Here is a 27645-nt window from a genome sequence, read left to right as displayed (position 1 = left end):
TCACAACAACAGAAGCCACAGAAATCCTCCTCATCACAAACATGACTCTGACCTCCGTCCTCATCTGGACTCTCCTCTGCTGCTGCTTCACAGGTAAAGTCCAGAGCATCAGACTCCTCTCCTCTACCAACATCCGTCCCTCTGAAATGAAGCCGACTAAACCGTGACGCTGCTTTATGTTTCTGTCTCTGTGCCCTCAGAGTCCAGAGGTCAGGTCACAGTGACTCAGCCTGGAGCAGTGAGCTCTGCTGTGGGAGGCTCCGTCACCATCAGCTGTAAGACCAGTCGGGATGTTAATGGGGATGATCTCTCCTGGTACCAACAGAGAGATGGAGAAACTCCTAAACTGCTCATTTACTACGCTAGCACTCGAGCATCAGGAATTCCAGATCGTTTTACAGGCAGTGGATCAAACTCTGACTTCACTCTGACCATCAGTGGAGTCCAGACTGAAGATGCAGCAGTTTATTACTGTATGGGGGAATTCTATGTGAACAGTCAGTATTCGTTCGCACAGTGAAAAAGCGTCGTACAAAAACCTCCCTCAGTCAGACTGAACAGAAACTGAACTGACTGCTGCAGCTGGAAGCTGCTGCAGAGACTGATACACTTCACTGAGTCACTCACACAAAACTGACTTGGCCTTCATTGTAGAGCAATAAAATGATGCTCTAATAGTTTTTAAACACAAACACCTCTATTTCCACAAGACTTTTCTTAATGAAGCACTTACATCTTCTTTTTCTTTGTAAGCAACCAAAGCCTCATATCTGGCACTTTTTTAGACCAAATCACAGCCGTGCTTTTGAATCAAAGACAGGACACCATGTGGCACAGACTCCTGTACGACTGCTGTAAAATGGCCTCCTTTCATCCTTTCACATCAGCACCTTCCTGCTGTAGGACACCACAGCTAAACAGAGACACTGTTAGGCTGCACTGACTCAGCTTTCAGAGGTGACGTCTACATAATAAAATACTACTGATCTGACCCTGAGATAAACCCACTCACTGTAGATTTAATGGATGGATTGTAATTATTAGGCAGCGACATTTCAGCCTTTATTCTTTTATTAACAAACATGGGCACAGCTGATCAATAGTTCTCCTTTCTCTTCTACATACAGAGACCATCATCCTCTGTCATTAAGCCTTGTGTTCAATCACTAACCCTTTCATTTAAATATTACTGGCATTAAAATCTCACTTTATGCTGATGATACTCTGCTTTTTATTTATCACCAACTTTCTATCACTATCACATACAAATGAAGTCCCAACAACAAATGCATCATCAGGAGCAGATTTCAGTGATATGAAGTCATTTGTTGGTTTTCCATTGAAATACTTTAATCATTCTGAGGATTGTTACCAATTTTCAGTCATGACAAACAAACCTGCAACAACTATGAAGTATCAAGAAGTGACTAGAAAAATTGTGGCCTCATGCTTTATTCTAACAAATGTTCCTAATATGAAACATACGGCAAAGAAAAAGATCCATCACTGTCATGAATGTAAAACCAATGTTTTATGAGACTTTTATTGTTTTGAATGATCAACTGTATCAGTCAACAATAAAGCAAGTGAGAATTATACTGAAGCATTTACAGAGAGAAAAAAGACAGTGTATCAGAGGTCAGACTGAGAGCAGTAGCAGAGTAAAACCAGTAGCAGAGTCCCAGTGGGTCAGCTCAGGACTGGGGACACTGGTTCCTCATCAGTGTCTCTGAGACTGGAGACTGGGAGCCCTGGGTGGCCTCACAGGTCACAGAGCCCACCTTCTTCCACTGGTCAGCAGGGAGCCTCAGGGTGCTGCTCCAGCTGTAGCGGCCGTCCTTCTCCAGCACCCCGGGGCTCCTGCTCTCCTCCCAGCTGAAGCTGCTGCTGCCGTCCACCTTCCAGGCCAGACTCCAGCCTGAGGGGAAGCCCTTGTTGGCCAGACACATCAGCGTAGCCTTCCCCTTCTCCAGCTCCTCACCGGAGGGGGGCAGCACCGTCAGGGTGGGACGGACATCACCTAGGAGACACCAATCAGATTAGAGGACGGGGACCACACAGCTGTCAATCAACCACCAGACACTTGGACACCTTCACTGTGAGAGAGCTGGTTTTGTCCTTTAAGGAGTTTCTGTCAGGTGGTTTTTCTGCTCCACCAGTCACTCACTCACTCACACATTGTTTCACTTCCCTTTATGAAGCCTCTCATGCACATCAGCACAGAGAGAATCATCATCCAGAAAAGACCCGAAACACCTCAAACTACACTGCAGATTAAATGTCAACGTTGGACCTCATTTTAAACCTTTGCCAACAAAATCATCTCAAACCTTGATTATAAATGACTTTAAAGTATTTAGTGGAAACATGAAAGATACAGAAAATGACCGGACTACAGCCAAACGTTCTTCATGTGGATTTCAGTCATCTTCACCAAACTGAACAGATTTTCACCATTTCAAACAATATATGACACAACGAAGGGATCAGAGATTTTGCACATTATCAGATACCCGTCTTTATCTTCATGCTGTTCAATTTTACTGGAAGAAAGTGAATTTCAGCACATTGCAGCAACAGTAAGTAATGATGTGGAAGATAAACTAAAACTGACCAAAACATTTTCACACTAATATGAACATTTTATCGCTTCAACGCTTTCCACACTGTTTGAATTTCAGTTTGACAGGAATGTTTGAAGAAATGTTCAGTAAAGCTGCTCCGAGTCAGCCTCCATGATAAAGCAGGACAGATCACAACATGGATACTAAAAGTCTTAAAATTAAAACAAGATATTTTTATCTGCCTCAAACCTACAAAAACTGAATTTAGAATATGACTTTTGGAAATTTAGTTTAGTATTTGTGCAGAAACTTACTTCCAAATTCCAGTCTGGTTCCTCCACCGAACGTACACCACAGTGATACAAAGTCATTGAACCGCCGTACAAAAACCTCTCAGTGTAAAGAGACACGGCTCTCTGACTTTGTCTGAACTAAACCTACAAACACGCAAAACATGCGGCTTGACCGTGAAGGTTGGAGATAATGATTTACCTCCAGGCTTAATGTTTTAAATTTACTGGAACGAGTTTTTATAAATCTCTCTGCCAACATTAACTTTGTCTCCAAGCACGAAATATTTGAATATTTGAAATAATCATCATTATGGAAAACTAACTATTCATGGTGATTATGAAGGGAATGAAAAGAACAATAACTCCTGAAATAAAACGAATCCCAAGCATTTGACTTACTTCCAATATCCAGTCTGGTTCCTCCACCGAACGTCCACCACAGTGATACAAAGTCATTGAGCCGCCGTACAAAAACCTCTCAGTGTAAAGAGACACGGCTCTCTGACTCTGACAGACTGAACTAAACCTACAAGCCCTCAGCATGCAGTTCTACCATTAAAGCATGAAACAACACAATCAATCAAAACAATGATTCATCAACTGTCTCAATATTCTTTTTGTTACAATGACTTTTTGATTGATTTCTGTTTCTGAAGTGAACTTTGTCTCTGACAGAAAATTATTCATTGAGCAACTGAACACTAGTTTTTTCCTACAGTGTTGAATATAATTCATGATAATAATAAAACAGCCAAAATAAAAAATGCATTTGACTTACTTCCAACATCCAGTCTGGTTCCTCCACCAAAAGTCCACCACAGTGATACAAAGTCATTGAGCCGCCGTACAAAAACCTCTCAGTGTAGAAGAGACACGGCTCTCTGACTCTGACACAAACAACCTCCCCAAAAATAGTTTGTCATTGTAGAATATTGTCAATTTAAAAAACACAGAGCCACCGGTTTATAGATTGTATATTTTTATTTCATACACACATATTTTAAAGGGAACTTAGATAAATTTTCCCTCAAAATTAATTTAAACAAAAACGTCTTTAAAAATCCTCCACAAGCACAGAGCCAACATCCTACAAAACTGGTGTTCAATAACTTCTAATCAATAGAATGATGAATTGACTGATCCTGAAGTCCCTGTTGGGGTCAATGGGAGCATTTCCATAGAGAGCCACTTTGCATCAGCAGCACCATGCTCCACTGCTCTGGGAGAGTTTATAGTCCTGAGAGTTGAACACTGGATGACTGACAGCCGTCCTTCACAACAACAGAAGCCACAGAAATCCTCCTCATCACAAACATGACTCTGACCTCCGTCCTCATCTGGACTCTCCTCTGCTGCTGCTTCACAGGTAAAGTCCAGAGCATCAGACTCCTCTCCTCCATCAACATCCGTCCCTCTGAAATGAAGCCGACTAAACCGTGACGCTGCTTTATGTTTCTGTCTCTGTGCCCTCAGAGTCCAGAGGTCAGTACACAGTGACTCAGCCTGGAGCAGTGAGCTCTGCTGTGGGAGGCTCCGTCACCATCAGCTGTAAGACCAGTCGGGATGTTCTTGGTGGGAGCTATTTATCCTGGTACCAACAGAGAGATGGAGAAACTCCTAAACTGCTCATTCACACTGCTAGCACTCGAGCATCAGGGATTCCAGGTCGTTTTACAGGCAGTGGATCAAACTCTGACTTCACTCTGACCATCAGTGGAGTCCAGACTGAAGATGCAGTAGTTTATTACTGTATGGGGTTCTTCTATGTGAACAGTCAGGATTCGTTCACACAGTGAAAAAGCGTCGTACAAAAACCTCCCTCAGTCAGACTGAACAGAAACTGAACTGACTGCTGCAGCTGGAAGCTGCTGCAGAGACTGATACACTTCACTGAGTCAATCACACACACAAATTAAATTAGTTCCTCCATCACAGTTTATCACCATCCATTCACATCACATTATTATCCCATGTTCTTATCTGATCTGCCAATCAATCAAAAGGTGTCAACCTGGGACAGTCTAGGTCATGACCTTTGATCCCAGCCTCATCCTGGGCCACAGCGATCTCAACTGTAACCTGTTCAAGGAAAACATGAAGACACTGATCAGCATCAGCTTCACCATCAATGCTGGCCCAGAGAAACACCTGTCCACCTCTCCAGTCACAAGATGTTACTTTAGATGTATGAACCCATAGTAAGCAAAGAAATGACTGCACCCACTGCAGAGAGACACGTGGAGGAAATTTAGAGACCCGGACAGTTTGGATGAAACCACTGCTTGGTGTTTCACTTCCCTCTTTGAGCCCAGTAACCATGGCAACAGGCAGGCATCACTGCTGGACCATGAGGTCTCAGTACTAAAGTTAAAAAGTTAAACTGTTTAGTCACCAAGCTACGTCTGAGTTTGGACATGAAAAGATGATGAAATAACCTGGTCTGATAAAATGTCAGGTGTTCTTTGTTTCACAATACCTCAAAGGTTTCTTCTAAACTACAGAAAAGACCAACAAGATCTGTTTGTTTTACTCGTTTAAAGTGAACCTTGTTGGATTACATGTAAAAAGTCATCAAATCAAACCCGCTCACACAGCTCGGTGGTTAAATGTGACGGTAATGTTTTAAGATGTTCATTTGTGACACACAGTGTGTGAAAGATTCAAATCTTTGAGAAACATCAGGTGAAACCTCTGAGACAAGTTTATCTGAAAACTGTTAAAGTTTGATTTTCAGTTCAGCAAAATGTTTAAGTGAAGAGTTCAGTCGGTTTGAGGACATAATGTGACTCATTCAAGAATCACTATAATTATATTAATTTATAGTTAACAGCAGAAAAATTTATTTCTACTGAAACATAAACAAAGTCACAAAAACTCGTCTCTGATTTCAATATTTCCTCAAAGAATCACAGACTTTAATCTGATGTGTTTTTCTCTAGTAACAGAATAAGATAAGACACATTTAGAAAATAAAGTTGTCTTGAAGAATAAAGTTAAATTTAGAATTTATACTGAAAACTAATCAATACTCTGATAAACTGATTGATCCATTGATAAACAGCATCATCAGAGTAATCCATGTCCCTGTTGGGGTCAGTGGGAGCATTTCCATAGAGAGCCACTTTGCATCAGCAGCACCATGCTCCACTGCTCTGGGAGAGTTTATAGTCCTGAGAGTTGAACACTGGATGACTGACAGCCGTCCTTCACAACAACAGAAGCCACAGAAATCCTCCTCATCACAAACATGACTCTGACCTCCGTCCTCATCTGGACTCTCCTCTGCTGCTGCTTCACAGGTAAAGTCCAGAGCATCAGACTCCTCTCCTCTACCAACATCCGTCCCTCTGAAATGAAGCCGACTAAACCGTGACGCTGCTTTATGTTTCTGTCTCTGTGCCCTCAGAGTCCAGAGGTCAGTACACAGCGACTCAGCCTGGAGCAGTGAGATCTGCTGTGGGAGGCTCCGTCACCATCAGCTGTAAGACCAGTCGGAATGTTAATGGGAACTATTTATCCTGGTACCAACAGAGAGATGGAGAAACTCCCAAACTGCTCATTCACAGTGCTAGCACTCGGGCATCAGGAATTCCAGATCGTTTTACAGGCAGTGGATCAAACTCTGACTTCACTCTGACCATCAGTGGAGTCCAGACTGAAGATGCAGCAGTTTATTACTGTATGGGGTATTTCTATGTGAACAGTCAGGATTCGTTCACACAGTGAAAAAGCGTCGTACAAAAACCTCCCTCAGTCAGACTGAACAGAAACTGAACTGACTGCTGCAGCTGGAAGCTGCTGCAGAGACTGATACACTTCACTGAGTCACTCACACAAAACTGACTTGGCCTTCATTGTAGAGCAATAAAATGATGCTCTAATAGTTTTTAAACACAAACACCTCTATTTCCACAAGACTTTTCTTAATGAAGCGCTTACATCTTCTTTTTCTTTATAAGCAACTAAAGCCTCATATCTGGCACTTTTTTAGACCAAATCACAGCCGTGCTTTTGAATCAAAGACAGGACACCATGTGGCACAGACTCCTGTACGACTGCTGTAAAATGGCCTCCTTTCATCTTTTCACATCAGCACCTTCCTGCTGTAGGACACCACAGCTAAACAGAGACACTGTTAGGCTGCACTGACTCAGCTTTCAGAGGTGACGTCTACATAATAAAATACTACTGATCTGACCCTGAGATAAACCCAATCACTGTAGATTTAATGGATGGATTGTAATTATTAAGGCAGCAACACTTCAGCTTTTATTCTTTTGTTAACAAACATGGGCACAGCTGATCAATAGTTCTCTTTTCTCTTCTACATACAGAGACCATCATCCTCTCTGTCATTAAGCCTTGTGTTCAATCATTAAATCTTTCATTTAAATATCACTGGCATTAAAATCTCACTTTATGCTGATGATACTCTGCTTTTTATTTATCACCAACTTTCTATCACTATCACATGCAAATGAAGTCCCAACAACAAATGCATCATCAGGAGCAGATTTCAGTGATATGAAGTCATTTGTTGGTTTTCCATTGAAATATTTTAATCATTATGAGGATTGTTACCAATTTTCAGTCGTAACAAACAAACCTGCAACAACTACGAAGTATCAAGAAGTGACTAGAAAAATTGTGGCCTCATACTTTATTCTAACAAATGTTCCTAATATGAAACATACGGCAAAGAAAAAGATCCATCACTGTCATGAATGGAAGCCAATGTTTTATGAGACTTTTATTGTTTTGAATGATCAACTGTATCAGTCAACAATAAAGCAAGTGAGAATTATACTGAAGCATTTACAGAGAGAAAAAAGACAGTGTATCAGAGGTCAGACTGAGAGCAGTAGCAGAGTAAAACCAGAGCAGAGTCCCAGTGGGTCAGCTCAGGACTGGGGACACTGGTTCCTCATCAGTGTCTCTGAGACTGGAGACTGGGAGCCCTGGGTGGCCTCACAGGTCACAGAGCCCACCTTCTTCCACTGGTCAGCAGGGAGCCTCAGGGTGCTGCTCCAGCTGTAGCGGCCGTCCTTCTCCAGCACCCCGGGGCTCCTGCTCTCCTCCCAGCTGAAGCTGCTGCTGCCGTCCACCTTCCAGGCCAGACTCCAGCCTGAGGGGAAGCCCTTGTTGGCCAGACACATGAGCGTGGCCTTCCCCTTCTCCAGCTCCTCACCGGAGGGGGGCAGCACCGTCAGGGTGGGACGGACATCACCTAGGAGACACCAATCAGATTAGAGGACGGGGACCACACAGCTGTCAATCAACCACCAGACACTTGGACACCTTCACTGTGAGAGAGCTGATTTTGTCCTTTAAGGAGTTTCTGTCAGGTGGTTTTTCTGCTCCACCAGTCACTCACTCACTCACACATTGTTTCACTTCCCTTCATGAAGCCTCTCATGCACATCAGCACAGAGACAATCATCATCCAGAAAAGACCTGAAACACCTCAAACTACACTGCAGATTAAATGTCAACGTTGGACCTCATTTTAAACCTTTGCCATCAAAATCATTTAAAACCTTGATTATAAATGACTTTAAAGTATTTAGTGGAAACATGAAAGATACAGAAAATGACCGGACTACAGTCAAACGTTCTTCATGTGGATTTCAGTCATCATCACCAAACTGAACACATTTTCACCATTTGAAACAATATATGACACAACGAAGGGATCAGAGATTTTGCACATTATCAGATACCCGTCTTTATCTTCATGCTGTTCAATTTTACTGGAAGAAAGTGAATTTCAGCACATTGCAGCAACAGTAAGTAATGATGTGGAAAATAAACTAAAACTGAGCAAAACATTTTCACACTAATATGAACATTTTATGGCTTCAACACTTTCTACACTGTTTGAATTTCAGTTTGACAGGAATGTTTGAAGAAATGTTCAGTAAAGCTGCTCCGAGTCAGCCTCCATGATAAAGCAGGACAGATCACAACATGGATACTAAAAGTCTTAAAATTAAAACAAGATATTTTTATCTGCCTCAAACCTACAAAAACTGAATTTAGAATATGACTTTAGGAAATTTAGTTTAGTATTTGTGCAGAAACTTACTTCCAAATTCCAGTCTGGTTCCTCCACCGAACGTCCACCACAGTGATACAAAGTCATTGAACCGCCGTACAAAAACCTCTCAGTGTAAAGAGACACGGCTCTCTGACTTTGTCTGAACTAAACCTACAAACACGCAAAACATGCGGCTTGACCATGAAGGTTGGAGATAATGATTTACCTCCAGGCTTAATGTTTTAAATTCACTGGAACAAGTTTTTATAAATCTCTCTGTCGACATTAACTTTGTCTCCAAGCATAAAATATTTCAACAAAAATAATCATCATTATGGAAAACCAACTATTCATGGTGATTATGAAGGGAATGAAAAGAACAATAACTCCTGAAATAAAACGAATCCCAAGCATTTGACTTACTTTGAGTAACATCCAGTCTGGTTCCTCCACCGAACGTGTACCACAGTGATACAAAGTCATTGAGCCGCCGTACAAAAACCTCTCAGTGTAAAGAGACACGGCTCTCTGACTCTGACAGACTGAACTAAACCTACAAGCCCTCAGCATGCAGTTCTACCATTAAAGCATGAAACAACACAATCAATCAAAACAATGATTCATCAACTGACTCAATATTCTTTTTGTTACAATGACTTTTTGATTGATTTCTGTTTCTGAAGTGAACTTTGTCTCTGACAGAAAATTATTCATTGAGCAACTGAACACCAGTTTTTTCCTACAGTGTTGAATATAATTCATAATGATAATAAAACAGCCAAAATAAAAAATGCATTTGACTTACTTCCAACATCCAGTCTGGTTCCTCCACCAAAAGTCCACCACAGTGATACAAAGTCATTGAGCCGCCGTACAAAAACCTCTCAGTGTAGAAGAGACACGGCTCTCTGACTCTGACACAAACAACCTCCCCAAAAATAGTTTGTCATTGTAGAATATTGTCAGATTAAAAAACACAGAGCCACCGGTTTATAGACTGTATATTTTTATTTCATACACACATATTTTAAAGGGAACTTCGATAAATTTTCTATAAACAAAAATGTCTTTAAAAATCCTCCACAAGCACAGAGCCAACATCCTACAAAACTGGTGTTCAATAACTTCTAATCAATAGATGAATGATGAATTGACTGATCCTGAAGTCCCTGTTGGGGTCAATGGGAGCATTTCCATAGAGAGCCACTTTGCATCAGCAGCACCATGCTCCACTGCTCTGGGAGAGTTTATAGTCCTGAGAGTTGAACACTGGATGACTGACAGCCGTCCTTCACAACAACAGAAGCCACAGAAATCCTCCTCATCACAAACATGACTCTGACCTCCGTCCTCATCTGGACTCTCCTCTGCTGCTGCTTCACAGGTAAAGTCCAGAGCATCAGACTCCTCTCCTCTACCAACATCCGTCCCTCTGAAATGAAGCCGACTAAACCGTGACGCTGCTTTATGTTTCTGTCTCTGTGCCCTCAGAGTCCAGAGGTCAGTACACAGCGACTCAGCCTGGAGCAGTGAGCTCTGCTGTGGGAGGCTCCGTCACCATCAGCTGTAAGACCAGTCGGGATGTTCATACTTGGAGCAGCAATCACGCCTTAGCCTGGTACCAACAGAGAGATGGAGAAACTCCTAAATTGCTCATTTATGCTGCTAACAGACGAGCATCAGGAACTCCAGATCGTTTTACAGGCAGTGGATCAAACTCTGACTTCACTCTGACCATCAGTGGAGTCCAGACTGAAGATGCAGCAGTTTATTACTGTCTGGGGTATTTCTATGTGAACAGTCAGCATTCGTTCACACAGTGAAAAAGCGTCGTACAAAAACCTCCCTCAGTCAGACTGAACAGAAACTGAACTGACTGCTGCAGCTGGAAGCTGCTGCAGAGACTGATACACTTCACTGAGTCACTCACACACACACACACACACACACACACACACACACACACACACACACACACACACACACACACACACACACACACTTTCATCAAGCAGAGTGAACATTTCACCACTGCTGCTTTAACACCAGTAAACGTGAATCAAAACAAGATCAATGACAGAAAATCTTTGTGCAAATAAATTAGTTCCTCCATCACAGTTTATCACCATCCATTCACATCACATTATTATCCCATGTTCTTATCTGATCTGCCAATCAATCAAAAGGTGTCAACCTGGGACAGTCTAGGTCATGACCTTTGATCCCAGCCTCATCCTGGGCCACAGCGATCTCAACTGTAACCTGTTCAAGGAAAACATGAAGACACTGATCAGCATCAGCTTCACCATCAATGCTGGCCCAGAGAAACACCTGTCCACCTCTCCAGTCACAAGATGTTACTTTAGATGTATGAACCCATAGTAAGCAAAGAAACGACAGATATCAAGTGGAATCATAAAAAGAAAAAAGACGTCAGTGATGCACCAAAGAATTTACAACAACACATTTTATTTTACATTCAACACAAAAACCCAACAAATACACTGAGACTGAAAGTTCATTTTCCACCTTTGAAACAACAAAACGATATCTGCACAACATCCATCTACTAGCTGTTGTGGAGCTTTCAGTCACATCACATGATCTTCCCCGGCAGATGGATCACCTAGTTGTCATTTAGTTGATCACATTCCCGCTCATCTGAACCATCATGGGACTCCATCTGCTGAGGAAAATCATGCGCTTTGGCCCAAAGCTCCAGAGCAGCTACTGAATGGACCTTGTGGAGAAAAGGTGACGACTGTAGAATCTGAACTTTTCAGTCAACATGGAGGAGAAGTGCAGCATGAAGACCTTCAGGAAACTCACATTACTGCTCACAGCTGTTAGCACATGGACTGGAGGCAAAGAATGTGTCCAGCTGTGACTGATGAGGACTTCAGTGTTTTCTGGTTCTGCCCAAATGTCCAAAACTTCTGGTTGGACTCTGTCCAGCACGCTGTGTGAGATCCTCGGCCTCAGCATCCCCTCATGACTCATCACCACTTTACTTGGTCAAACCTCCGTATGAAAACACCTAAAGCTGTCAAATCATTATTGACATGAATCTAACTAGTCATTGTGAGAAAAGACCATGTTAGCAGACTGGACAGAGAGAACAAACCTGTCCATGAACCACTGGATCAGTTTAGCACCACACTTTTCATTCTCCTCTACATGTAAATATGCTAATCTGCTCTGAGCTCTGAGGGGAAACTCCATGATATGTTGAGGACGGCTACAGTTCACTGACTCTGTGTGTTTGCATGTGTGTCCTGCCTCTCTGCTCCCGGCCGTTAAGAGACCAGTGTTGATCGGTGGCTGTTCAGACCTTTCAGAGACGCTGACACGCCGGCAGCACGATGATGATGTCACTGACTCTACTGCTGGCCACCCTGGGGCTCCTTGTTCAGGGTGAGACTCTCTTCTGGAAACTTTGCTTCAGGGTGCAGCCAGGTTCACCACAATGATGCTCTGCTAAGATGGAGAATGACTGAAACAAGCAGCATTGACCTTCTTCCATCTGTTCTCCATGTTAAACATTTGATTCTCTTCTGTTTGGATGTTGATCATCTTCCTCCAGGCTGGATTTGTCTCAATAACCCTTCTCCTCTTTTTCATGTTTTCCAGATTCATCAGCAGAAATTATCGTGACTCAGTCTCCTGAATCTCAGTCTGTTGTTCCAGGACAGACTGTCTCTATCAGATGTAAATCCAGTACAAATATAGGTGACGACATGAACTGGTACCTTCAGAAAGCTGGTGAAGCTCCTAAACTCCTGATTGCAGACACTACAGGACGTCAGTCAGGAGTTTCTGACCGTTTTAGTGCAACAGCCCATCAGACCGACTTCACTCTGACCATCAGCAGAGTCCAGACTGAAGATGAAGGAGTTTATTACTGTCAGCAGCGTAACAGCTTCCCGCTCACACAGTGATACAACGCCGTACAAAAACCTCCCTCAGCTAAAGAGGAACTGATCTCACAGAGAAGCTGCAGAGAAACACAGACACTAAAGAAGTTTGACAGACAGTGACGTCCTTTATGACAGAATACTGCCAGGAAACACTATTTAAAGTAAAGTACGTTAAAATGGTCATTTTACTGGAACAGGCTGTTAAATAATATATTTAAAGTCTGATCAAACTACATCTGTTGTAGCTGAGTTGAAATGTAGATGAGTTAATACAGGCAGCAACATTAACAAGAGTTTGTTTTGCTTTTGTTCTATTTTATATTGATTATTGATTAGTTGATTATCTTCTACTTCATTGAACAAATACAATCAATTCCCCTCAGACTTTCTACTTTCATCTGATTCATCACACTTTTCTGGACATTTATAAAACCGTTTCAACATGAGAGGTCTGATTTTCCTTCAGACATTTTAACAGTCAGCTTTGTTCACAAAAAACTGATTTGTAATAATTGATCAGAAGCGGTGTCTGTAGTCACAAAAGCTTTAAGGAATTTACTTCTATCATGTCTGGGCTGCATGTTCTCGTACCATCAAGTGTATTAAACACAGAATGAACTCGTTCTTTCTTTTCTCCAGACTTTTCCAAAACTGTAAACTCACTTGAGTTCATTCTTTTGGGATTTAATGGAACTATTAAGACACCTCCATGTGTTACTTTCACAATAACACAGATGAAAACCCCTGATTTGATGAAATGGTCTTTATGGTTGTGAAATTATCAAAATGATATCAAGCAACAACACTTTAAAAACTTCAATGAAACATGTCATTAAAGAGCGAGAGAGGGAGAGAAAGTGCAGCCTGAGAGCAGCAGCAGAGTGAAACCAGCAGCAGAGTCCCAGTGGGTGAGCTCAGGACTGGGGACCCTGGTCTGTCCTTCCCCTGCTGCAGCTCCTCACTGGAGGGGGGCAGCACGCTCAGGGTGGGGGCGACTCCACCCGCTGCAGAGAGACACGTGGAGGAAATTTAGAGACCCGGACAGTTTGGATGAAAGCGCTGCTCGGTGTTTCACTTCCTCCTCTGAGCTCAGTAACCATGGCAACAGGCAGGCATCACTGCTGGACCGTGAGGTCTCAGTACTAAAGTTAAAAAGTTAAACTGTTTAGTCACCAAGCTACGTCTGAGTTTGGACATGAAAAGATGATGAAATAACCTGGTCTGATAAAATGTCAGGTGTTCTTTGTTTCACAATACCTTAATGGTTTCTTCTAAACTACAGAAAAGACCAACAAGATCTGTTTGTTTTACTCGTTTAAAGTGAACCTTGTTGGATTACATGTTAAAAATCATCAAATCAAACCCGCTCACACAGTGAAGTGAACTCTTCAGTGAAGAGTTCAGTCGGTTTGAGGACATAATGTGACTCATTCAAGAATCACTATAATTATATTAATTTATAGTTAACAGCAGAAAAATGTATTTCTACTGAAACATAAACAAAGTCACAAAAACTCGTCTCTGATTTCAATATTTCCTCAAAGAATCACAGACTTTAATCTGATGTGTTTTTCTCTAATAACAAAATAAGATAAGACACATTTAGAAAATAAATTTGTTCCGAAGAATAAAGCTAAATTTAGAATTTATACTGAAAACTAATCAATACTCTGATAAACTGATTGATCCATTGATAAACAGCATCATCAGAGTAAACCATGTCCCTGTCGGGGTCAGTGGGAGCATTTCCATAGAGAGCCACTTTGCATCAGCAGCACCATGCTCCACTGCTCTGGGAGAGTTTATAGTCCTGAGAGTTGAACACTGGATGACTGACAGCCGTCCTTCACAACAACAGAAGCCACAGAAATCCTCCTCATCACAAACATGACTCTGACCTCCGTCCTCATCTGGACTCTCCTCTGCTGCTGCTTCACAGGTAAAGTCCAGAGCATCAGACTCCTCTCCTCCATCAACATCCGTCCCTCTGAAATGAAGCCGACTAAACTGTGACGCTGCTTTATGTTTCTGTCTCTGTGCCCTCAGAGTCCAGAGGTCAGTACACAGCGACTCAGCCTGGAGCAGTGAGCTCTGCTGTGGGAGGCTCCGTCACCATCAGCTGTAAGACCAGTCAGAAAGTTTATGGGAGCTATTTCTCCTGGTACCAACAGAGAGATGGAGAAACTCCTAAACTGCTCATTTACACTACTAGCACTCGAGCATCAGGAACTCCAGGTCGTTTTACAGGCAGTGGATCATACTCTGACTTCACTCTGACCATCAGTGGAGTCCAGACTGAAGATGCAGCAGTTTATTACTGTCTGGGGTATTTCTATGTGAACAGTCAGCGTTCGTTCACACAGTGAAAAAGCGTCGTACAAAAACCTCCCTCAGTCAGACTGAACAGAAACTGAACTGACTGCTGCAGCTGGAAGCTTCTGCAGAGACTGATACACTTCACTGAGTCACTCACACACACACACACACACACACACACACACACTTTCATCAAGCAGAGTGAACATTTCACCACTGCTGCTTTAACACCAGTAAACGTGAATCAAAACAAGATCAATGACAGAAAATCTTTGTGCAAATTAAATTAGTTCCTCCATCACAGTTTATCACCATCCATTCACATCACATTATTATCCCATGTTCTTATCTGATCTGCCAATCAATCAAAAGGTGTCAACCTGGGACAGTCTAGGTCATGACCTTTGATCCCAGCCTCATCCTGGGCCACAGCGATCTCAACTGTAACCTGTTCAAGGAAAACATGAAGACACTGATCAGCATCAGCTTCACCATCAATGCTGGCCCAGAGAAACACCTGTCCACCTCTCCAGTCACAAGATGTTACTTTAGATGTATGAACCCATAGTAAGCAAAGAAACGACAGATATCAAGTGGAATCATAAAAAGAAAAAAGACGTCAGTGATGCACCAAAGAATTTACAACAACACATTTTATTTTACATTCAACACAAAAACCCAACAAATACACTGAGACTGAAAGTTCATTTTCCACCTTTGAAACAACAAAACGATATCTGCACAACATCCATCTACTAGCTGTTGTGGAGCTTTCAGTCACATCACATGATCTTCCCCGGCAGATGGATCACCTAGTTGTCATTTAGTTGATCACATTCCCGCTCATCTGAACCATCATGGGACTCCATCTGCTGAGGAAAATCATGCGCTTTGGCCCAAAGCTCCAGAGCAGCTACTGAATGGACCTTGTGGAGAAAAGGTGACGACTGTAGAATCTGAACTTTTCAGTCAACATGGAGGAGAAGTGCAGCATGAAGACCTTCAGGAAACTCACATTACTGCTCACAGCTGTTAGCACATGGACTGGAGGCAAAGAATGTGTCCAGCTGTGACTGATGAGGACTTCAGTGTTTTCTGGTTCTGCCCAAATGTCCAAAACTTCTGGTTGGACTCTGTCCAGCACGCTGTGTGAGATCCTCGGCCTCAGCATCCCCTCATGACTCATCACCACTTTACTTGGTCAAACCTCCGTATGAAAACACCTAAAGCTGTCAAATCATTATTGATATGAATCTAACTAGTCATTGTGAGAAAAGACCATGTTAACAGACTGGACAGAGAGAACAAACCTGTCCATGAACCACTGGATCAGTTTAGCACCACACTTTTCATTCTCCTCTACATGTAAATATGCTAATCTGCTCTGAGCTCTGAGGGGAAACTCCATGATATGTTGAGGACGGCTACAGTTCACTGACTCTGTGTGTTTGCATGTGTGTCCTGCCTCTCTGCTCCCGGCCGTTAAGAGACCAGTGTTGATCGGTGGCTGTTCAGACCTTTCAGAGACGCTGACACGCCGGCAGCACGATGATGATGTCACTGACTCTACTGCTGGCCACCCTGGGGCTCCTTGTTCAGGGTGAGACTCTCTTCTGGAAACTTTGCTTCAGGGTGCAGCCAGGTTCACCACAATGATGCTCTGCTATGATGGAGAATCACTGAAACAAGCAGCATTGACCTTCTTCCATCTGTTCTCCATGTTAAACATTTGATTCTCTTCTGTTTGGATGTTGATCATCTTCCTCCAGGCTGGATTTGTCTCAATAACCCTTCTCCTCTTTTTCATGTTTTCCAGATTCATCAGCAGAAATTATTGTGACTCAGTCTCCTGAATCTCAGTCTGCTGTTCTAGGACAGACTGTCTCTATCAGATGTAAATCCAGTACAAATATAGGTGACGACATGAACTGGTACCTTCAGAAAGCTGGTGAAGCTCCTAAACTCCTGAATGTAGACACTACAAATCGTCAGTCAGGAGTTTCTGACCGTTTTAGTGCAACAGCCCATCAGACCGACTTCACTCTGACCATCAGCAGAGTCCAGACTGAAGATGAAGGAGTTTATTACTGTCAGCAGCATAACAGCTTCCCGCTCACACAGTGATACAACGCCGTACAAAAACCTCCCTCAGCTAAAGAGGAACTGATCTCACAGAGAAGCTGCAGAGAAACACAGACACTAAAGAGGTTTGACAGACAGTGACGTCCTTTATGACAGAATACTGCCAGGAAACACTATTTAAAGTAAAGTACGTTAAAATGGTCATTTTACTGGAACAGGCTGTTAAATAATATATTTAAAGTCTGATCAAACTACATCTGTTGTAGCTGAGTTGAAATGTAGATGAGTTAATACAGGCAGCAACATTAACAAGAGTTTGTTTTGCTTTTGTTCTATTTTATATTGATTATTGATTAGTTGATTATCTTCTACTTCATCGAACAAATACAATCAATTCTCCTCAGACTTTCTACTTTCATCTGATTCATCACACTTTTCTGGACATTTATAAAACCGTTTCAACATGAGAGGTCTGATTTTCCTTCAGACATTTTAACAATCAGCTTTGTTCACAAAAAAAAACTGATTTGTAATAATTGATTAGAAGTGGTGTCTGTAGTCACAAAAGCTTTAAGGAATTTACTTCTATCATGTCTGGGCTGCATGTTCTCGTACCATCAAGTGTATTAAACACAGAATGAACTCGTTCTTTCTTTTCTCCAGACTTTTCCAAAACTGTAAACTCACTTGAGTTCATTCTTTTGGGATTTAATGGAACTATTAAGACACCTCCATGTGTTACTTTCACAATAACACAGATGAAAACCCCTGATTTGATGAAATGGCCTTTATTGTTGTGAAATTATCAAAATGATATCAAGCAACAACACTTTAAAAACTTCAATGAAACATGTCATTAAAGAGCGAGAGAGGGAGAGAAAGTGCAGCCTGAGAGCAGCAGCAGAGTGAAACCAGCAGCAGAGTCCCAGTGGGTGAGCTCAGGACTGGGGACCCTGGTCTGTCCTTCCCCTGCTGCAGCTCCTCACTGGAGGGGGGCAGCACGCTCAGGGTGGGGGCGACTCCACCCGCTGCAGAGAGACACGTGGAGGAAATTTAGAGACCCGGACAGTTTGGATGAAAGCGCTGCTCGGTGTTTCACTTCCTCCTCTGAGCTCAGTAACCATGGCAACAGACAGGCATCACTGCTGGACCGTGAGGTCTCAGTGCTAAAGTTAAAAAGTTAAACTGTTTAGTCACCAAGCTACGTCTGAGTTTGGACATGAAAAGATGATGAAATAACCTGGTCTGATAAAATGTCAGGTGTTCTTTGTTTCACAATACCTTAATGGTTTCTTCTAAACTACAGAAAAGACCAACAAGATCTGTGTGTTTTACTCGTTTAAAGTGAACCTTGTTGGATTACATGTAAAAAGTCATCAAATCAAACCCGCTCACACAGCTCGGTGGTTAAATGTGACGGTACTGTTTTAAGATGTTCATTTGTGACACACAGTGTGTGAAAGATTCAAATCTTTGAGAAACATCAGGTGAAACCTCTGAGACAAGTTTATCTGAAAACTGTTAAAGTTTGATTTTCAGTCCAGCAAAATGTTTAAGTGAAGAGTTCAGTCGGTTCGAGGACATAATGTGACTCATTCAAGAATCACTATAATTATATTAATTTATAGTTAACAGCAGAAAAATGTATTTCTACTGAAACATAAACAAAGTCACAAAAACTCGTCTCTGATTTCAATATTTCCTCAAAGAATCACAGACTTTAATCTGATGTGTTTTTCTCTAGTAACAGAATAAGATGAGACACATTTAGAAAATAAATTTGTCTTGAAGAATAAAGTTAAATTCTTTTAGGATTTACATTTAAAACTAATCAATACTCTGATAAACCGATTGATCCATTGATAAACAGCATCATCAGAGTAATCCATGTCCCTGTCGGGGTCAGTGGGAGCATTTCCATAGAGAGCCACTTTGCATCAGCAGCACCATGCTCCACTGCTCTGGGAGAGTTTATAGTCCTGAGAGTTGAACACTGGATGACTGACAGCCGTCCTTCACAACAACAGAAGCCACAGAAATCCTCCTCATCACAAACATGACTCTGACCTCCGTCCTCATCTGGACTCTCCTCTGCTGCTGCTTCACAGGTAAAGTCCAGAGCATCAGACTCCTCTCCTCCATCAACATCCGTCCCTCTGAAATGAAGCCGACTAAACCGTGACGCTGCTTTATGTTTCTGTCTCTGTGCCCTCAGAGTCCAGAGGTCAGTACACAGTGACTCAGCCTGGAGCAGTGAGCTCTGCTGTGGGAGGCTCCGTCACCATCAGCTGTAAGACCAGTCGGAATGTTTATACTTGGAGCAGCTATCACGCCTTAGCCTGGTACCAACAGAGAGATGGAGAAACTCCTAAACTGCTCATTTACCGTGCTAGCACTCGAGCATCAGGAACTCCAGGTCGTTTTACAGGCAGTGGATCAAACTCTGACTTCACTCTGACCATCAGTGGAGTCCAGACTGAAGATGCAGCAGTTTATTACTGTCTGGGGGAATTCTATGTGAACAGTCAGTATTCGTTCACACAGTGAAAAAGCGTCGTACAAAAACCTCCCTCAGTCAGACTGAACAGAAACTGAACTGACTGCTGCAGCTGGAAGCTGCTGCAGAGACTGATACACTTCACTGAGTCACTCACACAAAACTGACTTGGCCTTCATTGTAGAGCAATAAAATGATGCTCTGATAGTTTTTAAACACAAACACCTCTATTTCCACAAGACTTTTCTTAATGAAGCGCTTACACCTTCTTTTTCTTTGTAAGCAACTCATAGCCTCATATCTGGCACTTTTTTTTAGATAAACCATGGATAAAGCCACTCACTGTAGATTTAATGGATGGATTGTAATTATTAAGGCAGCAACACTTCAGCTTTTATTATTTAATTAACAAACATGGGCACAGCTGATCAATAGTTCTCATTTCTCTTCTACATACAGAGACCATCATCCTCTCTGTCATTAAGCCTTGTGTTCAATCATTAACTCTTTCATTTAAATATTACTGACATTAAAATCTCACTTTATGCTGATGATACTCTGCTTTTTATTTATCACCAACTTTCTATCACTATCACATACAAATGAAGTCCCAACAACAAATGCATCATCAGGAGCAGATTTCAGTGATATGAAGTCATTTGTTGGTTTTCCATTGAAATACTTTAATCATTATGAGGATTGTTACCAATTTTCAGTCATGACAAACAAACCTGCAACTACTACGAAGTATCAAGAAGTGATGAGAAAAGCTGTGGCCTCGTGCTTTATTCTAACAAATGTTCCTCATATGAAACATACGGCAAAGAAAAAGATCCATCACTGTCATGAATTGAAACCAATGTTTTATGAGACTTTTATTGTTTTGAATGATCAACTGTATCAGTCAACAATAAAGCAAGTGAGAATTATACTGAAGCATTTACAGAGAGAAAAAAGACAGTGTATCAGAGGTCAGACTGAGAGCAGTAGCAGAGTAAAACCAGAGCAGAGTCCCAGTGGGTCAGCTCAGGACTGGGGACACTGGTTCCTCATCAGTGTCTCTGAGACTTTAGACTGGGAGCCCTGGGTGGCCTCACAGGTCACAGAGCCCACCTTCTTCCACTGGTCAGCAGGGAGCCTCAGGGTGCTGCTCCAGCTGTAGCGGCCGTCCTTCTCCAGCACCCCGGGGCTCCTGCTCTCCTCCCAGCTGAAGCTGCTGCTGCCGTCCACCTTCCAGGCCAGACTCCAGCCTGAGGGGAAGCCCTTGTTGGCCAGACACATCAGCGTAGCCTTCCCCTTCTCCAGCTCCTCACCGGAGGGGGGCAGCACCGTCAGGGTGGGACGGACATCACCTAGGAGACACCAATCAGATTAGAGGAAGGGGACCACACAGCTGTCAATCAACCACCAGACACTTGGACACCTTCACTGTGAGAGAGCTGATTTTGTCCTTTAAGGAGTTTCTGTCAGGTGGTTTTTCTGCTCCACCAGTCACTCACTCACTCACACATTGTTTCACTTCCCTTCATGAAGCCTCTCATGCACATCAGCACAGAGAGAATCATCATCCAGAAAAGACCTGAAACACCTCAAACTACACTGCAGATAAAATGTCAAAGTTGGACCTCATTTTAAACCTTTGCCATTAAAATCACCTCAAACCTTGATTATAAATGACTTTAAAGTATTTAGTGGAAACATGAAAGATACAGAAAATGACCGGACTACAGCCAAACGTTCTTCATGTGGATTTCAGTCATCATCACCAAACTGAACAGATTTTCACCATTTGAAACAATATATGACACAAGAAGGGATCAGAGATTTTGCACATTATCAGATACCCGTCTTTATCTTCATGTTGTTCAATTTTACTGGAAGAAAGTGAATTTCAGCACATTGCAGCAACAGTAAGTAATGATGTGGAAAATAAACTAAAACTGACCAAAACATTTTCACACTAATATGAACATTTTATGGCTTCAACACTTTCTACACTGTTTGAATTTCAGTTTGACAGGAATGTTTGAAGAAATGTTCAGTAAAGCTGCTCCGAGTCAGCCTCCATGATAAAGCAGGACAGATCACAACATGGATACTAAAAGTCTTAGAATTAAAACAAGATATTTTTATCTGCCTCAAACCTACAAAAACTGAATTTAGAATACGACTTTAGGAAATTTAGTTTAGTATTTGTGCAGAAACTTACTTCCAACATCCAGTCTGGTTCCTCCACCGAACGTCCACCACAGTGATACAAAGTCATTGAGCCGCTGTACAAAAACCTCTCAGTGTAAAGAGACACGGCTCTCTGACTTTGTCTGAACTAAACCTACAAACACGCAAAACATGCGGCTTGACCATGAAGGTTGGAGATAATGATTTACCTCCAGGCTTAATGTTTTAAATTCACTGGAACAAGTTTTTATAAATCTCTCTGTCGACATTAACTTTGTCTCCAAGCACAAAATATTTCAACAAAAATAATCATCATTATGGAAAACCAACTATTCATGGTGATTATGAAGGGAATGAAAAGAACAATAACTCCTGAAATGAAACGAATCCCAAGCATTTGACTTACTTCCAATATCCAGTCTGGTTCCTCCACCGAACGTGTACCACAGTGATACAAAGTCATTGAGCCGCCGTACAAAAACCTCTCAGTGTAAAGAGACACGGCTCTCTGACTCTGACAGACTGAACTAAACCTACAAGCCCTCAGCATGCAGTTCTACCATTAAAGCATGAAACAACACAATCAATCAAAACAATGATTCATCAACTGTCTCAATATTCTTTTTGTTACAATGACTTTTTGATTGATTTCTGTTTCTGAAGTGAACTTTGTCTCTGACAGAAAATTATTCATTGAGCAACTGAACACCAGTTTTTTCCTACAGTGTTGAATATAATTCATAATGATAATAAAACAGCCAAAATAAAAAATACATTTGACTTACTTCCAACATCCAGTCTGGTTCCTCCACCAAAAGTCCACCACAGTGATACAAAGTCATTGAGCCGCCGTACAAAAACCTCTCAGTGTAGAAGAGACACGGCTCTCTGACTCTGACACAAACAAGCTCCCCAAAAATAGTTTGTCATTGTAGAATATTGTCAGATTAAAAAACACAGAGCCACCGGTTTATAGACTGTATATTTTTATTTCATACACACATATTTTAAAGGGAACTTAGATAAATTTTCTCTCAAAATCAATTTAAACAAAAACGTCTTTAAAAATCCTCCACAAGCACAGAGCCAACATCCTACAAAACTGGTGTTCAATAACTTCTAATCAATAGACTGATGAATTGACTGATCCTGAAGTCCCTGTTGGGGTCAGTGGGAGCATTTCCATAGAGAGCCACTTTGCATCAGCAGCACCATGCTCCACTGCTCTGGGAGAGTTTATAGTCCTGAGAGTTGAACACTGGATGACTGACAGCCGTCCTTCACAACAACAGAAGCCACAGAAATCCTCCTCATCACAAACATGACTCTGACCTCCGTCCTCATCTGGACTCTCCTCTGCTGCTGCTTCACAGGTAAAGTCCAGAGCATCAGACTCCTCTCCTCTACCAACATCCGTCCCTCTGAAATGAAGCCGACTAAACCGTGACGCTGCTTTATGTTTCTGTCTCTGTGCCCTCAGAGTCCAGAGGTCAGTACACAGCGACTCAGCCTGGAGCAGTGAGCTCTGCTGTGGGAGGCTCCGTCACCATCAGCTGTAAGACCAGTCGGAATATTTATGGGAGCTATTTCTCCTGGTACCAACAGAGAGATGGAGAAACTCCTAAACTGCTCATTTACACTACTAGCACTCGAGAATCAGGGATTCCAGGTCGTTTCACAGGCAGTGGATCAAACTCTGACTTCACTCTGACCATCAGTGGAGTCCAGACTGAAGATGCAGCAGTTTATTACTGTATGGGGGTATTCTATGTGAACAGTCAGTGGTCGTTCGCACAGTGAAAAAGCGTCGTACAAAAACCTCCCTCAGTCAGACTGAACAGAAACTGAACTGACTGCTGCAGCTGGAAGCTGCTGCAGAGACTGATACACTTCACTGAGTCACTCACACACACACACACACACACACACACACACACACACACACACACACACACTTTCATCAAGCAGAGTGAACATTTCACCACTGCTGCTTTAACACCAGTAAACGTGAATCAAAACAAGATCAATGACAGAAAATCTTTGTGCAAATTAAATTAGTTCCTCCATCACAGTTTATCACCATCCATTCACATCACATTATTGTCCCATGTTCTTATCTGATCTGCCAATCAATCAAAAGGTGTCAACCTGGGACAGTCTAGGTCATGACCTTTGATCCCAGCCTCATCCTGGGCCACAGCGATCTCAACTGTAACCTGTTCAAGGAAAACATGAAGACACTGATCAGCATCAGCTTCACCATCAATGCTGGCCCAGAGAAACACCTGTCCACCTCTCCAGTCACAAGATGTTACTTTAGATGTATGAACCCATAGTAAGCAAAGAAAAGACAGATATCAAGTGGAATCATAAAAAGAAAAAAGACGTCAGTGATGCACCAAAGAATTTACAACAACACATTTTATTTTACATTCAACACAAAAACCCAACAAATACACTGAGACTGAAAGTTCATTTTCCACCTTTGAAACAACAAAACGATATCTGCACAACATCCATCTACTTGCTGTTGTGGAGCTTTCAGTCACATCACATGATCTTCCCCGGCAGATGGATCACCTAGTTGTCATTTAGTTGATCACATTCCCGCTCATCTGAACCATCATGGGACTCCATCTGCTGAGGAAAATCATGCGCTTTGGCCCAAAGCTCCAGAGCAGCTACTGAATGGACCTTGTGGAGAAAAGGTGACGACTGTAGAATCTGAACTTTTCAGTCAACATGGAGGAGAAGTGCAGCATGAAGACCTTCAGGAAACTCACATTACTGCTCACAGCTGTTAGCACATGGACTGGAGGCAAAGAATGTGTCCAGCTGTGACTGATGAGGACTTCAGTGTTTTCTGGTTCTGCCCAAATGTCCAAAACTTCTGGTTGGACTCTGTCCAGCACGCTGTGTGAGATCCTCGGCCTCAGCATCCCCTCATGACTCATCACCACTTTACTTGGTCAAACCTCCGTATGAAAACACCTAAAGCTGTCAAATCATTATTGATATGAATCTAACTAGTCATTGTGGAAAAAGACCGTGTTAACAGACTGGACAGAGAGAACAAACCTGTCCATGAACCACTGGATCGGTTTAGCACCACACTTTTCATTCTCCTCTACATGTAAATATGCTAATCTGCTCTGAGCTCTGAGGGGAAACTCCATGATATGTTGAGGACGGCTACAGTTCACTGACTCTGTGTGTTTGCATGTGTGTCCTGCCTCTCTGCTCCCGGCCGTTAAGAGACCAGTGTTGATCGGTGGCTGTTCAGACCTTTCAGAGACGCTGACACGCCGGCAGCACGATGATGATGTCACTGACTCTACTGCTGGCCACCCTGGGGCTCCTTGTTCAGGGTGAGACTCTCTTCTGGAAACTTTGCTTCAGGGTGCAGCCAGGTTCACCACAATGATGCTCTGCTATGATGGAGAATCACTGAAACAAGCAGCATTGACCTTCTTCCATCTGTTCTCCATGTTAAACATTTGATTCTCTTCTGTTTGGATGTTGATCATCTTCCTCCAGGCTGGATTTGTCTCAATAACCCTTCTCCTCTTTTTCATGTTTTCCAGATTCATCAGCAGAAATTATTGTGACTCAGTCTCCTGAATCTCAGTCTGCTGTTCCAGGACAGACTGTCTCTATCAGATGTAAATCCAGTACAAATATAGGTGACGACATGAACTGGTACCTTCAGAAAGCTGGTGAAGCTCCTAAACTCCTGATTTATGACACTACAGAACGTCAGTCAGGAGTTTCTGACCGTTTTAGTGCAACAGCCCATCAGACCGACTTCACTCTGACCATCAGCAGAGTCCAGACTGAAGATGCAGGAGTTTATTACTGTCAGCAGCGTAACAGCCGCCCGCTCACACAGTGATACAACGCCGTACAAAAACCTCCCTCAGCTAAAGAGGAACTGATCTCACAGAGAAGCTGCAGAGAAACACAGACACTAAAGAGGTTTGACAGACAGTGACGTCCTTTATGACAGAATACTGCCAGGAAACACTATTTAAAGTAAAGTACGTTAAAATGGTCATTTTACTGGAACAGGCTGTTAAATAATATATTTAAAGTCTGATCAAACTACATCTGTTGTAGCTGAGTTGAAATGTAGATGAGTTAATACAGGCAGCAACATTAACAATAGTTTGTTTTGCTTTTGTTCTATTTTATATTGATTATTGATTAGTTGATTATCTTCTACTTCATCGAACAAATACAATCAATTCTCCTCAGACTTTCTACTTTCATCTGATTCATCACACTTTTCTGGACATTTATAAAACCGTTTCAACATGAGAGGTCTGATTTTCCTTCAGACATTTTAACAATCAGCTTTGTTCACAAAAAAAAACTGATTTGTAATAATTGATTAGAAGCGGTGTCTGTAGTCACAAAAGCTTTAAGGAATTTACTTCTATCATGTCTGGGCTGCATGTTCTCGTACCATCAAGTGTATTAAACACAGAATGAACTCGTTCTTTCTTTTCTCCAGACTTTTCCAAAACTGTAAACTCACTTGAGTTCATTCTTTTGGGATTTAATGGAACTATTAAGACACCTCCATGTGTTACTTTCACAATAACACAGATGAAAACCCCTGATTTGATGAAATGGTCTTTATTGTTGTGAAATTATCAAAATGATATCAAGCAACAACACTTTAAAAACTTCAATGAAACATGTCATTAAAGAGCGAGAGAGGGAGAGAAAGTGCAGCCTGAGAGCAGCAGCAGAGTGAAACCAGCAGCAGAGTCCCAGTGGGTGAGCTCAGGACTGGGGACCCTGGTCTGTCCTTCCCCTGCTGCAGCTCCTCACTGGAGGGGGGCAGCACGCTCAGGGTGGGGGCGACTCCACCCGCTGCAGAGAGACACGTGGAGGAAATTTAGAGACCCGGACAGTTTGGATGAAAGCGCTGCTCGGTGTTTCACTTCCTCCTCTGAGCTCAGTAACCATGGCAACAGGCAGGCATCACTGCTGGACCGTGAGGTTTCAGTACTAAAGTTAAAAAGTTAAACTGTTTAGTCACCAAGCTACGTCTGAGTTTGGACATGAAAAGATGATGAAATAACCTGGTCTGATAAAATGTCAGGTGTTCTTTGTTTCACAATACCTTAATGGTTTCTTCTAAACTACAGAAAAGACCAACAAGATCTGTTTGTTTTACTCGTTTAAAGTGAACCTTGTTGGATTACATGTAAAAAGTCATCAAATCAAACCCGCTCACACAGCTCGGTGGTTAAATGTGACGGTAATGTTTTAAGATGTTCATTTGTGACACACAGTGTGTGAAAGATTCAAATCTTTGAGAAACATCAGGTGAAACCTCTGAGACAAGTTTATCTGAAAACTGTTAAAGTTTGATTTTCAGTTCAGCAAAATGTTTAAGTGAAGAGTTCAGTCGGTTCGAGGACATAATGTGACTCATTCAAGAATCACTATAATTATATTAATTTATAGTTAACAGCAGAAAATTGTATTTCTACTGAAACATAAACAAAGTCACAAAAACTCATCTCTGATTTCAATATTTCCTCAAAGAATCACAGACTTCAATCTGATGTGTTTTTCTCTAGTAACAGAATAAGATAAGACACATTTAGAAAATAAATTTGTTCCGAAGAATAAAGTTAAATTTAGAATTTATACTGAAAACTAATCAATACTCTGATAAACTGATTGATCCATTGATAAACAGCATCATCAGAGTAATCCATGTCCCTGTTGGGGTCAGTGGGAGCAT

General features: G+C 42.1%; 3 gene segments (V, D, J or C); all 3 read right to left on the bottom strand.

Moving 5' to 3' along the window:
- Positions 1 to 1512: 1512 nt before the first annotated feature.
- Positions 1513 to 3644, bottom strand: LOC139215790 (Ig kappa-b4 chain C region-like). The segment is given in 3 exon segments: positions 1513 to 2020; positions 3257 to 3332; positions 3636 to 3644. Coding segments are annotated over 3 exon segments (411 nt in total).
- Positions 3645 to 7592: 3948 nt separating this feature from the next.
- Positions 7593 to 9360, bottom strand: LOC139215358 (Ig kappa-b4 chain C region-like). The segment is given in 2 exon segments: positions 7593 to 8084; positions 9318 to 9360. A coding segment is annotated over 1 exon segment (255 nt).
- An 11372-nt stretch (positions 9361 to 20732) lies between these two features.
- LOC139215789 (Ig kappa-b4 chain C region-like) lies at positions 20733 to 21566 on the bottom strand. The segment is given in 2 exon segments: positions 20733 to 21058; positions 21551 to 21566. Coding segments are annotated over 2 exon segments (342 nt in total).
- Positions 21567 to 27645: the final 6079 nt, after the last annotated feature.

This window comes from Pempheris klunzingeri, chromosome 16, assembly GCF_042242105.1.
Source record: "Pempheris klunzingeri isolate RE-2024b chromosome 16, fPemKlu1.hap1, whole genome shotgun sequence".
In the NCBI taxonomy this organism is placed as follows: domain Eukaryota; kingdom Metazoa; phylum Chordata; class Actinopteri; order Acropomatiformes; family Pempheridae; genus Pempheris; species Pempheris klunzingeri.
The sequence above is the reverse complement of the archived record's forward strand: the minus strand, read 5'-3'. Positions and strand labels throughout refer to the sequence as shown.